The sequence below is a fragment of the Phyllosticta capitalensis genome, assembly GCF_038381095.1.
Source record: "Phyllosticta capitalensis strain CBS 128856 chromosome Unknown BKA78scaffold_1, whole genome shotgun sequence".
Taxonomy (NCBI): Eukaryota; Fungi; Ascomycota; class Dothideomycetes; order Botryosphaeriales; family Phyllostictaceae; genus Phyllosticta; species Phyllosticta capitalensis.
This window is the reverse complement of record NW_027117439.1, coordinates 309532-323445: the sequence shown is the minus strand read 5'-3', so window position 1 is coordinate 323445 and position 13914 is coordinate 309532. Positions and strand designations below refer to the sequence as shown.

The window sequence follows — 13914 nt, the reverse complement described above, 5'->3', positions numbered from 1 at the left end:
AGGTAGTAGGAGCTGGCTGGCTGGCTAATTGTGAAAGGCAGATGGAAGAGGACGCAAGCGTCTTGAATATGCTCGCAGTCCGATGATATTCGATTTTTCGTAGACCCCTGCGCGATTGCTGCCGGGTACTTCCTGTTTGACAGGGTGCCGGTCCGAGAGTGCTAGGTAGCGGAGGGAGGGAGGGCGTGGAGGAGAGGAGAGGTTGAGTGGATAAGTTGGGGTGAGGGAGTGACACGAAGGCCTCTCTCTCGACGTAGGTATGTAGTAAAAGCGTGCGTGCGTGGGCCATAGTCAATCAGAATCAGCTTCATCGCCACGCATACCTAGCCTCTGGTCAACCCAATAATAATTGGGGACGACGGGATCCTGCACCCAGTCAACATAACATCGTAGCGCATTCCAACCTCACGTCCACCGCCATGTTTCTTGCAGTCCATATGATCACCTGTCTGTCCATTCAATAGGTACCTAAGCACGAACCACGATATCCCCTTCCCGGTGGAGTGATGCCTTCCTCAGTAACATACACGCGCAAACCCCTTTTCTTTTAAGCTGCATCCTCGCATCCATCGTCGCCGTCCTTCATCCCTTAGGTACGTACGTTCGTCCCGTTGACGCATAGCATATCCATATCCATACCCGAATCCCAGGCGCCCGCCATAGACGCCGTTGAATCGTAAATCAATCGCAAAAGGCAGAAAGGAAAGGAAGCCCAAGGGGAGAAGGAAAGGGAAGCAGAAAGGTCCCGCCCGTCAGTCGTAAACCATGAAACGCCAGGCCCCACCACGCTTTTAGTCGCCTTTCATGCCCGAGCCGGGCCATGACGCTGGTGTTGGCTCAGATCTCGTCAGTATCGATGTCTATTCGTCGTCGTCCGTTTTGTGCAGTATGATGGAAAGTCGCCGAGACTTTCGTCTCTCCATCTCTCTTCGCTGGAGAAGTGTGTGGTCCACCGATTGAAAAGGACCGCAAGGCCAAAGCAAGCAGGGAAAACACTCGCTTCACCGACGACGCCACAAAAAGAGGCCGTGAGAGAAGAGGAAATCGACATCGTCCACCAGACCAAGGTCACTTCGTCGTCGGATGCGCAAGTTGGCATGCCGCTTCGCTCTGATCGCAAAAGAAATCTTACAGGAAAGAGGGTAAATCATACAGGAGCGCGCAACACTCTCAGTTGAAATGACCCGGGCCCGCATCGCCAAGGTTCCTATTCATGGCGTGGTTGCCCAGAACACCCAGCACGGGGCCGCCTTCAGGCCTGACAGCTTCCGCACTGGACATCCGAGAGGTCGACTTGCTCATGGGGTCGACTGCATTCTCCTGGTCTTGGTACTGCGCAGCGAGCAGTTGCTGGGCAAGCGTGCTGCCTTGGTTTGGCGTGGAGACATGGTTCGGTTCACCCTTGAGGATGGACTCGCTGAGAGGCTCAGGCTGCAGTTCTGGCTGCTCAGCCGCTGGCTCGTTGGGCGCGGCCAGCTTTTCTTTGAGGGTTGTTGGTGGCTCAGGGCCTTCGTTATCACCGTCTTGGGCGGTGGCGTCTTCGCCTTTGAGAGTTGACTGGCCGGCGTCGGCACCCTCATTGTTCTCATCTGCAGCGGCGGCAGCTTCCTCCTCGGCGCGCGCAGCCACATCGTCAGGGTCTTCCTCGCCTTCCAGAACACGCTCAAAGACCTCTTCGGCCGTCTTGACGATACCGTTTATCTCATTCCGCAGCTCCTTCTCGGCCGGAGTCAGCTCCACTTCGGCGGCGCCGAGGTTGCCCACGGCCGAGTTGTAATCGCGCTGAGCGCTGGTGAAGACGTGGGCGGCGCGGTCGGCAAGCTGTTCCTGGACCTCGTGGCACATTTGGTCTAGGCGATTCTTGACGGCCTGGCACGCGTCTCGAAACATCCGGTCCTGATTCTGCGCAACATGGTTGTTGACGTATGCCTTCATGCGTATGTAAGAACCCTTTCCACTCTCATCGGTCGCAACCTGGTAGGCATGTTGCATGGCCGAGGCGATGACAGGCACGAACTCTCGGTTGACTTCTTTCTGGCGAGTACTAACGAGATCAATGATGCCAGCGACGAGTGTATTGAGGAACTCTGTGTGATTACGCAGTTGGTTGTTCAGCTGGTTCAGACGCGCCATGCTGACGCCGACTCGGCGCGCGCGCTGGCAAACCAAATTGTGGAACGCTTCCACCTCTTTCGACACATTTGACTTGAAGTTGCGGATGTTGGTTGGTAGACGTCGCTGGAACGCTCGCTCCCAGCCAGTAGCAATCTCCTTGAGAATGGGTGCAGTCCTGGGTCTATCAGAGGTAAATTCTGGAATGCGAAAGACAAATAGAAAAACTTACAATTCGGCATTAAAGTCTCGCGCACCAGACGCCCCGTTGTAAACACCATCTCTCCTGACGGTGGCTTTGTACGTAGAGTAGTGGAGGCCGCCCATATTGCGATGAACACCCCATCCTGACGCAGTGGGGACTGCTGCCTCACAAGCCTTTTGGATCAGCTTCGGATACTGTCCGTACACGTGTTCGGCCACGGTTGCAGCCATTTCCTCGAGGGTCGTGCGCACAACCTTTTGAATACTCTGTCGGTATGTCAGTATCACAGCCATCGCTATAGACACAAGACAGGCCTACCTTCTTGAGTTCCTCGAGCTTTTGTGTGAGAAACGTTTGTTCTTGACGTCTCTGGTCGGCCGAAATGTGGGCATTTGGACCATCATTCGTCGCCCAAAGACTCATCGACGTCAGAAACTGGCTCAAGGTGTTGAGGAAACGACGAGCACAAGCGATGCGACCGGCTTCAGTCAGCTGCTTGCAGTGTGCCTGCAGCTTGGGGATTTCAGTCTGGGAAACGTCCTTGAAACAAGGAACATTGCTGTCTCGCTTGAGTCGGCCACATAGCTTCTGGTAGGCCCTACTGGATACGCAAAAGACGGGAAGGGACCGCGCGACTTCCTCATAGTCACGCAGGTCGACCTCGGGGTCAAATTCTTCCGCATTTTCTTCCTCGGCCGTCTCCTGGTCCAGCTCACGGATGCCAGCTGCAAAGTCTTGCTTGATGGCCCCTCGGCTGTACTCGTTCCGTCCGTTGATGCAGAGTCTGCTGATCTTATCGTCGATCGAAGCTTCCTTCTCTTTCAACTCCTTGATCTCCTTGCGAATGCCCTTCATCTGATCGTCAATGACGCCACGCTCAGACTTGGCTTCCTTCTTCATGTTTTTCAACTCCTGAATCTTGTCCTCGATTTGCTGCTTCGTGAGAGGCTCGCGACGCTCTACGACTTCGTCCTCAGACTCACTCTGCGTAGCGTCAGAGTCAGCAGCGGACTCGTCATCGTCATCAATGAACTCGTCATCCGAGTCGTCGGTCCGGCGCTTCTTCTTGGACTTCTTCGCCGATGAAGAACGTTTCCTTTTCTTGCCGGCATTTTCAGTCGGAGCGTAGACAATCTTGCCATCTGTGCATTCCTCGAGCAAATTTTCCCACAGATCAAGCTGCTCATCGCAGTCTTCGACAGAGTCCAGGTAAGCCACCTTTAGCTCCTTGAGCTGCTCGAGCTTGTCCTTCCTTGACTGGATCTCGTTGCGAACGTCGTCGAGGTCCGCCCACATGCTTGACGCAGTCTCGTCAAGATGCAGGCCGCTCACAGCCTCTTGGAGCGAAATGTCGTCCGTCTTTGAACAGATGAAGGTAACATTGTCGTATGTTCCGTCGAGCTTGAGCTGTCTCTTGAATGTGTCTCCGAGCAGCTTCTTGGCAGCCTTGTCGTCCACGGCTCGCGTAATTGGCGCCACGATCCAAAGGCCACTGCACTGCTTCATGTAGCCCTCGGCGACAGCTGCACGGGCAGCGTTGGAATCCTGGACACCGGGAAGATCAACGACAACGGCGCCAGTCGACAGAGCTTCTGCCTTGGTGTAAATCTTGACGACTTTGATGAGCGGCCAGTACTCCATTCGCTTCTTCTCCTTGCTGTCCTTGACCTTTTCCTGGGAGTCCACAAAGTATTGCAGGCGCTTGTAGAAGTCGCCAGAATTTGACTCGTTGATTCGCTTCGTCGTTCCTAGCAAGCCCTGTACCTCAAGAGCAAGTCTCTCCGGAGTTGTTAGGGCAATCATGTCCTTGGTCTTTTGTGGATAGACGGCCTTGATTTTAGCCCATGCAATGCCAGCTAGCCTCTGTCAGAATGGTGATGCTATCTTTGCGTAGTTGGAAACTTACCATCAGTGTCAGCATGGGAACTGTCCCTTGTCATGTTTCCGTTCCCGTCGAGCATGTCGCTGTAGAGGACTTGCAGTTCCCTGAGCCAATCTTCGTACTTGATGAATTCGATTTCAGCCCTGTATCGAGATCGATACTCATCGCTGTCGTTCCAGCTCATTTCCGTCACCACCGCTGTACAAGCACGCATGCAATTGGTCGGAACAAGGCGTTCTTCGTCAAGCATAGCGTTGATGACGCTACTCTTGCCAGCTCCAGTGTTTCCGACCACGCCGAGGATGGTCTGGTTCTTCAGGTTTTGACTTTTCAGGTCGTTGATGGATTTGAGCCATTCCTTTGCATCCGGATCTTGTCCCTGACGTGCCGCCAGGGGCTGCTCAATCTTACCAAGCAGCTTCAGGGCTTGCTTGACGCCAGCCTCCAGGAATTCTAGGTCATTTTCTGACATCAACGTCTGGAGAGACTGGTTTTGGGGCTCCGGCTTGTCCGCCTCGGTATGTGAAGCAGGGTCCGGATGGGCAGAGTCTGGCATCATGCTGGAACTGTCCCACTGATTGTCGTGATTGTACATTGTGGGGAATTGCTGCTGATGCTTCGTAGGAGGATCGCCTGGATGGCTGCCTTCGTTAAGCCTGACTACAGGGCTAGCTGGGGCTTGTCCATATATGTGTGAGGCAAAGTCATGGGCATTGGCCGGAGTGCCAGGGTATCCATTAGCTGGCTGTGGAGCCGGAAGATGCCTGAATGGTGACTGCTGTGAAGAGTACTGTGTGAAAGGCTGCATCGGTGAACCGACATGGTATTGGGGCTGTGTGGCAGCGGCTGAAGTTGTTGCGGCCCTCGCAGGAGATGTGTGGATAGGAGTAGGCGTTCGCGACATGATAGAGAGTGGAGATTCCATCGCCAGATGTTGGTGTCGACCGAGGGCACCGGCGCCAGGGTGGAAGCCGTTTTGGCTAGGCAAAGAGGGTGCTGGAGTCCCAAATGATGATTGGCGAGAGTGGGTTGATGGAGGGCCCACACTCAAGACATGCCTGGGTTGCATTCCTGCTGGAATTCCTGGTGAAGCTGAAGGTGCATTGCCATTTTGGTTAATAGGAGCGGCGACAGGCTGGGTCGCGGTGCTGCTACTAACAGCCGCTGGTCCCGCGGTAGAAGCTGGAATGGCAGCTGGGGTCTCTTCATCGTCATGGGAGTCAGAGTCGGCCAACATGAAGAGAACCAGGTTATCACCACTGTTCTGTCAGAGCTGGAGCTTTTTTCATCTGTGACCACAAACTTACAAGACATTGAGCTCGGAAAGCTTCTGGTTGGGAAGCGCGTGACGTCCATCCACCTTGAAGATAGGCCATGCCTCGTGACCTCGTTTGCCCCCGTAAGCATGTTGCACTTGGGTGACTGTTTTGCTCTAGCACAAGATGTGAGTCGTACGCAGCTCATCAAGGTTCGATAATCATTACCGGTTTGGCATAGACCCAAAGAAAGTCATTCGTCTCCAATTCTTTGCGTGTGTCAATATTCTGATGCAGCACAGCCACCAGGAGCCTATCTGGCTTCATGACTGGCGCATTGCGCCATGCTTCATTTCGAACATGAAGGTATTCAGTGTCGGACGTAGACATGTTGACGGGAATTGTTGCTGGTGGACGAGGAGCCGTCGGGCGCCGCGGCGGGATGATGCAAAAGCACCAGAGGTGAGCGAGCACCAGAGGTGATCGGATGTGGAATGTAGTGGAGGAAGCGAGAGCCGAGAGACAATGGGCTTGCCTGTCAGCAATGAGTGGTCACAAAGACCCTGCAGGGCCGTTGGGAGAAACAATGGCTGGTGGCAGGCTGAGAGATGAAGTGGAGGTGGAGAAGCGAAGACGCGTCGACGCGCAGAGGGAGGGAACGGGAAACACACGCGCAGCCAGGCACTGAAAGCGCACCCAACCTCGAAGGCACTATGATTGGTGTATCTTGGGAAACATTTCACAGCACTCTGTTTTATTGTCTGAAAGCCAATCAGATGGGATTTTTCCAGCTATTTCAAGATACTCCGATGTTCTTCCAGAGTCTCTATTCAGTAAAGTAAACAAAGCGTAATTTACTGCTTTTTAGGCTAGCTTATTCCTCAACCGATTCATCCCTGCGATGATCGCAAACAATGGCCAAGCACGTGATGAGGATTCTCGTCAGGACTGGAAGCTAGAATTTCGATTCTAGAAATCGGAATCTTGGGCGAAGAGAGATCCAGAAGCATGGCGAACGTCAAGCAACAGCCATGCCGTTCGCCGCTAATACCAAAGCGGCATCTTCAGCAGCAAGTTTGGCACCAAGTACGTCAAGTGTCGAGCATCTCTCCTCAGGATGAACTAGCAGTCTGCCATGAGGCACTCGTCTCCTTGTGTGCATCGGCGGCGCCTCAATCTCGACAACGTCATGATGGCAGATTAGTGTGAGTCTTTTCCTTTTAATAGCTTCAGGACCAGTGAATCTTCTTACAGAAACGATACAATCTACTTCACGACTTCTACAACTCATCAAGTCTCTTCCACGTCAATCACCACCATGAGTCCTCCTTCAAACAACAATGCTCAACGCAGCAATCCTACCCAACTTGGAGATCCCGTGTCGCTCAAGGCAGAAACATCAAACACCAGCCACTATCGTGGGGCTCGAAGCACCTGGACGCCAAACCAAGCAACGCCAAGCAAGACAAACAAGACGATGCTGGGGGACCCGGTCTCACTGAAGGCTGAAAAGGGCAACCATAGAGACCCTGTGGATCACGACAACGGCCCGTCTGGGAACCCGGGGGCTAGCCAGCGCATGTCGAGGCTATGAAACGGACAAAGAACGGGACACATGGCACTGTTCCAGCAGCTCCGCTCGTGTCGGGTCGATCTGTAAATTAGTCCAAGACAGAAGCAATGTGCATTTTGCGCCTTGATCATCGCCTCGTCGTCTGTGATTTTTCGTTTCGTCGTGGGGTACAAACAGAAGGCCTTGATGTTCCAGGCAGCAACATATGCACCTTTTCGCCTTGTTGAATCCGTATTCGTACAATCCGAGAGCCGGACGACCACACGGCAAGCCGAGGTGATGATGCGGGCCATTTGGTGCATCGTGTCGGGGTGAAGGCTGTCGGCTGACAAAAGAACCGAAGGACAGCGAAAAAAGAGAAGCTGGGTCGTGGCTCTTACTGTGGCTCTGCTCGGCCGAATGCCGACGGAAGAGCTGGTAGACTCGGCCTGTGGCTCGCGCCAAACCAGAAAGCAATGGCGACGACTTTGCAAAAACTGCAGTGATGTTCTTGATAAGTGGTAAGCGGATTAATTGAAACAGGCTGCCAGTGCGACGTCTTTCATCATGGCCACCAAACTGCAGGGGTCCGGGCGCAAGGCAGTGACGTAGCCCTGCACACCTGTATCTACACCAGGGACTCCCATGCTTCGTGCTCCAAGAACAACCGTCGTCGCCTTCAACCTCCACCTGTATACTACTCCTTGTGTACTTCTCACGAGCTTCATTGTTGTTTGCCTCGCTCGCGGCATTGCTCCATTGTCATGCCCGCCGCTTCCCACAACTAAACCGCCTCCCGCGCCGCTGTTTCCTCTTCCGACCCCGACCCTGCTCGCCAGATCGGAGCTTACGGACGGAGTCTCACGTTTCCGCAACCGATACCTCTGGCCTAGCTGTTGAAGCTTCATACCATCATTCCCAAGACCTACTCTCATTGTACACGCCCATTCTCTCCGCATCCACTCCAGAATCATGTCGACCCTCCACGACGCCCTCAAGTGGCTACGACCCAAGCCCTTCTCCGAAGTGCCCCTGGAGGACTTGGGCACCTGGATGTCCGACGTCTTTGCCCAAAGCGAAGTCGCAGTCAATTCCGTACCTCATCCTCCTGGCGGCACCGACTTTGCGTCCTCAAAGCGCAGCCGCAATGACGCCAATGGCGCAACTTGCGCTGCCGAAATGACAGTCTCCGAGGCGCGACCTCCGCCGGTAGACCCCGCGCATGAGGAGCTTAAGAAGTCATGGGGAAAGCCTCTCAAGGTCGGCGACAATCCTCTGGGAATCACGGTGTACAAAATGGCGGGCGCGGACAGACATGGGTCTTGGTTTGCTCGAAAAAGTATCCACGAGGGGTTGGGCTTCACCAAGTGGAAGAAGGCAATACAGCGTGAATTCGCCGAGAGCTTGGCCGTGGAAGGAGGCCCTGGGAGTGGCTGTGTGAGAGGCATTGGTGGAGATAGACGTTTGGAGCAGCGCACAGTTGAGGGGGTTGGAGAGATGGAAGGTATGTTGCCTGGGAGAATATAGATAGCATCCGCTAACAGCTCCGCAGTTCTCCAGTTATCAGCCCAATTCCCCGGACCCACCTCTCCCCGCGAGTTCATCACCCTCCTTCTCACCTCGGACAATGCCCTGACAGAAAAGTCCAAGCCGCACATGACACCGCTAGACGAAGCTTTGAACCAAGTGCCACGGCATTACATGGTCGTCTCAATACCCACCGAGCATCCTGAAGCTCCTCCGCGGGACTCTCAGGGCCTCGTGATGGGACAATACGAGTCGATAGAGATGATTCGAGAAATACCCCTGGTGCCATCCAAGAACAAGAACAGCCAGTCCACAGAGAGAAAAGACAGCGCAAGCGAAGACGATCCCGAGACAAACCCCGTCGAGTGGATCATGATCACTCGGAGCGACCCTGGTGGTGGAATTCCCCGCTTCATGGTGGACCGCGGTACTCCAGGCAGCATCGTTGCGGACACGAAAAAGTTTCTGGACTGGGCATGCGCCAGGGATCACGTCCCAGACCCTGAAGAAGGAATTGATCCCGATGAGGTTGCCGCACTCACTTCTGGCACAGGAAATGAGAAGGAGGAAATCTACGATGCGGCAGCGGGCAATGCACACGGCGCTGGCGTAGGAACCAGCATAGCCGATCGGCCACAGAGCATCCCTCACACACGCACAACATCCGCCGAAAGCAGCACAGGGAGCCGCAACTCTGGTCTTGTATCCGGCCTCACAACAGCCCTTGGGAATGGCATCCAAAGCTACGCGCCGCAATCCGTGGCGTCGTACCTCCAGCCCTCGCCACAGCCCGTGTCGCCCGCATCGACCGAGTCAACAGAGAGCGAAACGTCGAGCCTGCACAGCTTCACTTCAGCGCAGCAATGGACCACGGCCACCGAACACGGCTCTAAGAAGGCACCCTTGGAGCGTCTCGACCCAGGCACCGCCAACAACAGCTCCTCATCGCTGGGCGCCAGCAGTAGCAAATCCGCCACCCCCTCCTCACAAAAAACCCCCTACGACAAGGAGCTCGCCAAGCTCGACTCGAAGCGCGCAGCCCTCGAAGCCAAGCTCCAGCGCGCGCGCGAAAAGGAGGCCTCGCGCAGCGAAGCCAACACGGCGCGCGAGGAGCGCGAGAAAAAGAAGGCGCAGGAAAAGTACGAAAAGGAGGTGGCCAAGCTGGCCGCTAAGCGCGAAAAGGAGCAAAAAAAGATGCTGGACCGCCGCCGCAAGGACGAGGGCAAGCGCGACGCCGACCGCTTCAAGCGCGAGCGCGACGAGGCCAAGGCCCGCGCCGACGTGGCCGAGATGGAGGTCAAGCTGCTGCGCGACCAGGTGCGCGAGCTGCAGAAGGAGAATACGGTGCTGGTCCAGGCTATGGGACGCAGCGAGGAGGGCAGGGCGGTGCTGAAGAATGTCGCCGATGAGATTGGCGCTGGCAGTGATGCGGGCAGTGCGAAGAGTAGGGCGAGTCGGTAGAGTTGGCTTTTGCTGGGTCAGTCGGAGTCGGAGTCGGAGTCGGAGTCGGAGGAGCAGAGCACTGGTCGTGATGTCGGTGTCGGTGTCGGTGCAGTCAGCTTCGGCCTTCTCATCTTTCCCTTTCTGGCGCTGTCGGCGCTGCGGTTTGCCTTTTTTCTCTTTGTCATCCTTTTCCATCAGTAGTGATTCCCGTGTTTCTTTCGTTCTGTCGTTCTTCGAGTATAAGGCAAGCAGGCAGGCAGGCGAGCAAGCAAGCAAGTGAGTCAGCAAGCAAGTAAGCAAGCAAGCAACCCGACGGACGGACCGTGGTTCATGCAAGCACTTTCATGGCGTCTTTTTCTCTCATTCTTTTTGGGCGGGCGAATCGATGGTCCGATGATGGATGGATGGATGTCGATTGCGTGGCTGGCGTTGCAGTTGCAGTTGTAGATGTAGATGAAGATGAAGTTGAGGTGGTATTTTTGTACAGCAGACCAGCAGACGGCAAGTAACGGGCGCAGCCATGCGATGCGATGCAAGAGACGGACGGACGGATGGACGGGCGGACAGATGGCGTCAGGAGTGTTTTTGTAAGTTGTAAAGCAAAGCACAGCACAGCACAGCAGTAAAGCAGAAAGGGCCTCTGGGTGGTAAAGTGTAAACTGGTGAGAAACGGGAGAAGGTCGTGTTTGTATAGTGTGGATAGGATAGGTCTGAGTTTGATGGAGCGGATTAAAATAGCGAGGGAGGAGGTGGTAGCGTGTGCTTGCTGTGTCTTGTGGACGCTGGACGTGATTGAGTGGTGATGGACATCGTGAAGGGGTGGTGGTGGTTGGCGTTGTTGCTTGTCCGGACGCCTTTTCTCAGAGTGAGAGTGTTGAGGCTGAGACTGCAAAACAAACGAACAAACAAACAAGAAAGAGTAGGAAGCTCCCCGATGAGTGACAAGACAAGGCAGTCAACTTTCTTGTTTACCTCCCACCAGACAGTAGATCATGCAGTGCTTCTTTCTTTTGACAAGAGGAACAAGCACTGCTGGATGGTCGCTGCATGTCATGAACAAGAACCAGGCAGGGGAGTAGGGGTTTTTATACCCTCCTCACCATCACCGCTAAACCAGAATCGGGCTTGCAAGGTCTGTCGGTTGATTCAGGGGACACATGCACCTTCGCGGCCTAACAGCAAAAAGCCGTAGCACACACACAGACAGCTACTCCTAGTCCCCGTGACTCTACCAGAAGACTTGGAAATCTCTACCTCTTACCTGACTAGGTTTCGATCTCTGGTGTGGCTGGCGGCTGGCTGACAAGAGTGCTACGTAGCGACGCACCGTCTAAGTTTAGGCGCGCAGGCTCATTGGGAGATGATGGTGGAGGACCATGTTGGTCGTTGGTGATGCACTGCATCGACACTGCAACGAGCAAGAGCTAGACCTGTCGTCTGTTAGTCTGCTCGCACGCGCGGCCGGCAGTAGTGGAGTCGCGAGGGAACAAGAGGCGAGCCAGAAGCAGCGCGAGAGTGCCTGGCTTTCATCGCCGGAATAGGTAGTGGGTTATCAGCGCAGTTGATGTTGCAACACAACGCGCGACGCTCGCTGTCGTGGAGCAGGGAGAGTCTTGCGCGAGGGTGGAGGGGTTTATATACTCACTCCACTGCTGCGCTCGCTGTTTGCGTCACGGCACTCCTGAATCGGACTTGGTTGTGTGCGTGGTTCAGGGGTAAGTGCGGTAGCGGAGGGATGTCAGGCGGCGTTTCTGTCACGTGTCCCCTGGCAGCTATCGCATGTGAGCTGTTTTCGATAAAGTGGGTTGGAGCGGTCAGGTAGCAGCCTGTGCACAGGCCATTGGTGAAAGGTATAAAAGAAGGCTCGCTGGTGGTCTGGGGCAGCAGAGCAGCAGTACAGCAGTCGAGCATCAGTCCCAGAAGCCTCGCGAACTTGACGTTGGGACTTGGAAAGACTACTGTGTCTCTGGTAGTTCTGACCCTCATTCAGCACACTCCACTCTTTCTTGTTGTGTGGTTTTGGTTTGGATTCAGCCTTCTCGGGGGTTTGCAGCCCGTCTGACTCCTTTAAGTCATGCAGTGCGTCGCTCCTGTGTACCGAGGGGGGTCACCGCGATCAGGTCATGAAGCTATACATTTTGAAGTTCCGCTGGGAGCTCTGATTTCAATCGCAGACTCTGTCCACAGCAAGACAGGCGGAAACACCAAAACGAAGAGAAAGAAGTGTCAAACTCGATCATGTCCATCAGCCACAAAGTGGCATCCAGGCCAGGTAATGTCCTCAAGAACAAGTGGGAGCTGTCTTCCCACTCTTCCTGACTGAGCACACAGACCGCTGCTGCAATGGCAGGAAGAAGGATGGGTGTCAGGGGCTTTTTATACCCAGGTCTAACGCCCGCTCCTCAGGGGGCATCATGCGCACGCGCACATGACCCCTACACCTGTCTCTTACCTAGCCTCAATCAGCAGTCCAGCGCATGGACCCTCGGTCAATGGTATAAAATCAGTCGCATCAGGAGTCCTCAGCGATACAGCGCAACTGTCCGATAGTCTTGGAATTGTTGAAGACTGAAGTCCAAGACCTGACTGTCCTGCCTCTGAAGGCGACAGAGCAATGAGACTTCTCTGCTGTTTGCGTCTTTGCTTTGCCGCTGTCTACTCTGTTTGCCTTTTGTGTTCTCCTGGTTTACGTGCTGCAGCATTGGAGTTTGCGCTGTACGGCGATGCAGAAAAGCGGCGCCGTTGCTTGATGACGCTTCGTTGAGGTTCGACGTTGAAGGTCTGCGCTAATGAGGCGTGCTGAGGAAGCGTAGGTCTGCCAGTGCTACGATTGGGACAAGACAAGAGAAGGAGCGACGGGGAGAGCGACAGCCCCACAAAGGAAGTAGAACGATGGATTCGACTCGTTCAAAGTGACAGCCGATGAACGCGCGATTAAATGAAGGGCAACAGTGTCCTGTCCCCCGAACAGCTCTCAAGGCTGGCGGGACACTCTGCTTTGTCGAACAGAAGCTTGTGAGGTGAGCAGAGGGGGTTTTATACTGACTGCTTGCCCAGATGCTGACTCACGCGGAATGCCAGAGGTCGGCTGATGCATCTTTGGCATGTGCTAGGGCTCTATCTTGATCTTTCGGGCAAGAGCTATGAGTGATGGGTATAAAACGCGACTCCCTGCGCAGAATCTTTCTCGGGTCAAGGCGACTGCCCCTTGATCTCACTGACGACCGCGAAGACCTTCTCAAAAGCCAACATTAAAGTCACTGGGCTCTTTGATGTCGATGATCGAATTACTTGTCTGTTTGGTCTTACCGGAGTTGTTTCTCATGTCCTCCCTTTTGCCAAATGCCAATCTTGGAGGTCACAGTGCACACCACATCGCCTCCTTCAGCAACAGGTAATGAAGCTTTTCATCGCTACTCGACGTCAACCCTTTGCCGCCGGACAGCATTCTCTGCAAGACGGCAGACAGGAGCAAAGCGAAACAAAAGAACAAGTGACTTGAGTCGATGCACGGGACGCACCCTCAAAGTGAATTGTGTCGACAGCGGCATCTCAGCGCGAGTAGAAAAACCGTTGCGCACTCCATGCAAGATTGACAACTCTGCTTGACAAGCAGAGCCTTCGGGCGCGAGGTGAGCGGATTTTATACCTTTCCGCCGCCGGCCAAGTCAGGAGAAAGGTACAACTGATTGGCTGACTTCACTCGTGGTACCCCTGAGCCTGACTTTTGCACGTGGCTTATTGCCTGTTCGAGCGGGCAATCGTCTGCTTAGGGGGCGCTGTCTGCGAGTATAAAAGCACGCCACGCCGCGCAAACTTTTCCTGACACTAGGAAAAGACAGACGCGAGAAAACAACTCATCACGGCTCGCAGACTGGCTGTCTATCGGGTCGTGCCTACTGCGCTTGGCTGGTTCCCTGGTAACCACCCGCTACTT

The 13914-nt window shown here is 54.6% G+C and overlaps 4 protein-coding genes across 4 annotated transcripts; 2 read left to right on the top strand and 2 right to left on the bottom strand.

Annotated features, from left to right (window-relative positions):
* Positions 1-1170: 1170 nt before the first annotated feature.
* BKA78DRAFT_245197 (uncharacterized protein) lies at positions 1171-4671 on the bottom strand (the record flags this gene model as incomplete). Its single annotated transcript, XM_066884103.1, has 4 exons — positions 1171-2290; positions 2345-2583; positions 2636-4173; positions 4224-4671. The coding sequence occupies 4 exons, from the start codon at positions 4669-4671 to the stop codon at positions 1171-1173; spliced, it is 3345 nt and encodes a 1114-aa protein (XP_066748743.1).
* Positions 4672-6463: 1792 nt separating this feature from the next.
* On the top strand, positions 6464-7527 carry BKA78DRAFT_339477 (uncharacterized protein; the record flags this gene model as incomplete). The annotated part of the gene is made up of 2 exons (XM_066890284.1): positions 6464-6660; positions 6710-7527. The coding sequence occupies 2 exons, from the start codon at positions 6464-6466 to the stop codon at positions 7047-7049; spliced, it is 537 nt and encodes a 178-aa protein (XP_066748742.1). The 3' UTR covers positions 7050-7527.
* A 452-nt stretch (positions 7528-7979) lies between these two features.
* BKA78DRAFT_245366 (uncharacterized protein) lies at positions 7980-9995 on the top strand (the record flags this gene model as incomplete). The annotated part of the gene is made up of 3 exons (XM_066884121.1): positions 7980-8511; positions 8560-8816; positions 8853-9995. 3 exons carry the CDS (start codon positions 7980-7982, stop codon positions 9993-9995), a joined length of 1932 nt encoding a protein of 643 aa, XP_066748741.1.
* Positions 9996-11568: 1573 nt separating this feature from the next.
* Positions 11569-12142, bottom strand: BKA78DRAFT_2672 (uncharacterized protein). The gene has a single exon (XM_066885478.1). The coding sequence runs from the start codon at positions 11961-11963 to the stop codon at positions 11619-11621; it is 345 nt and encodes a 114-aa protein (XP_066748740.1). The 5' UTR covers positions 11964-12142; the 3' UTR covers positions 11569-11618.
* Between the last annotated feature and the right edge of the window lie 1772 nt (positions 12143-13914).

Coding starts and splice junctions, on each gene's coding strand:
- BKA78DRAFT_2672 (XM_066885478.1), bottom strand. CDS start 11,963: ATGAGGGTCAGAACTACCAGAGACACAGTAGTCTTTCCAAGTCCCAAC.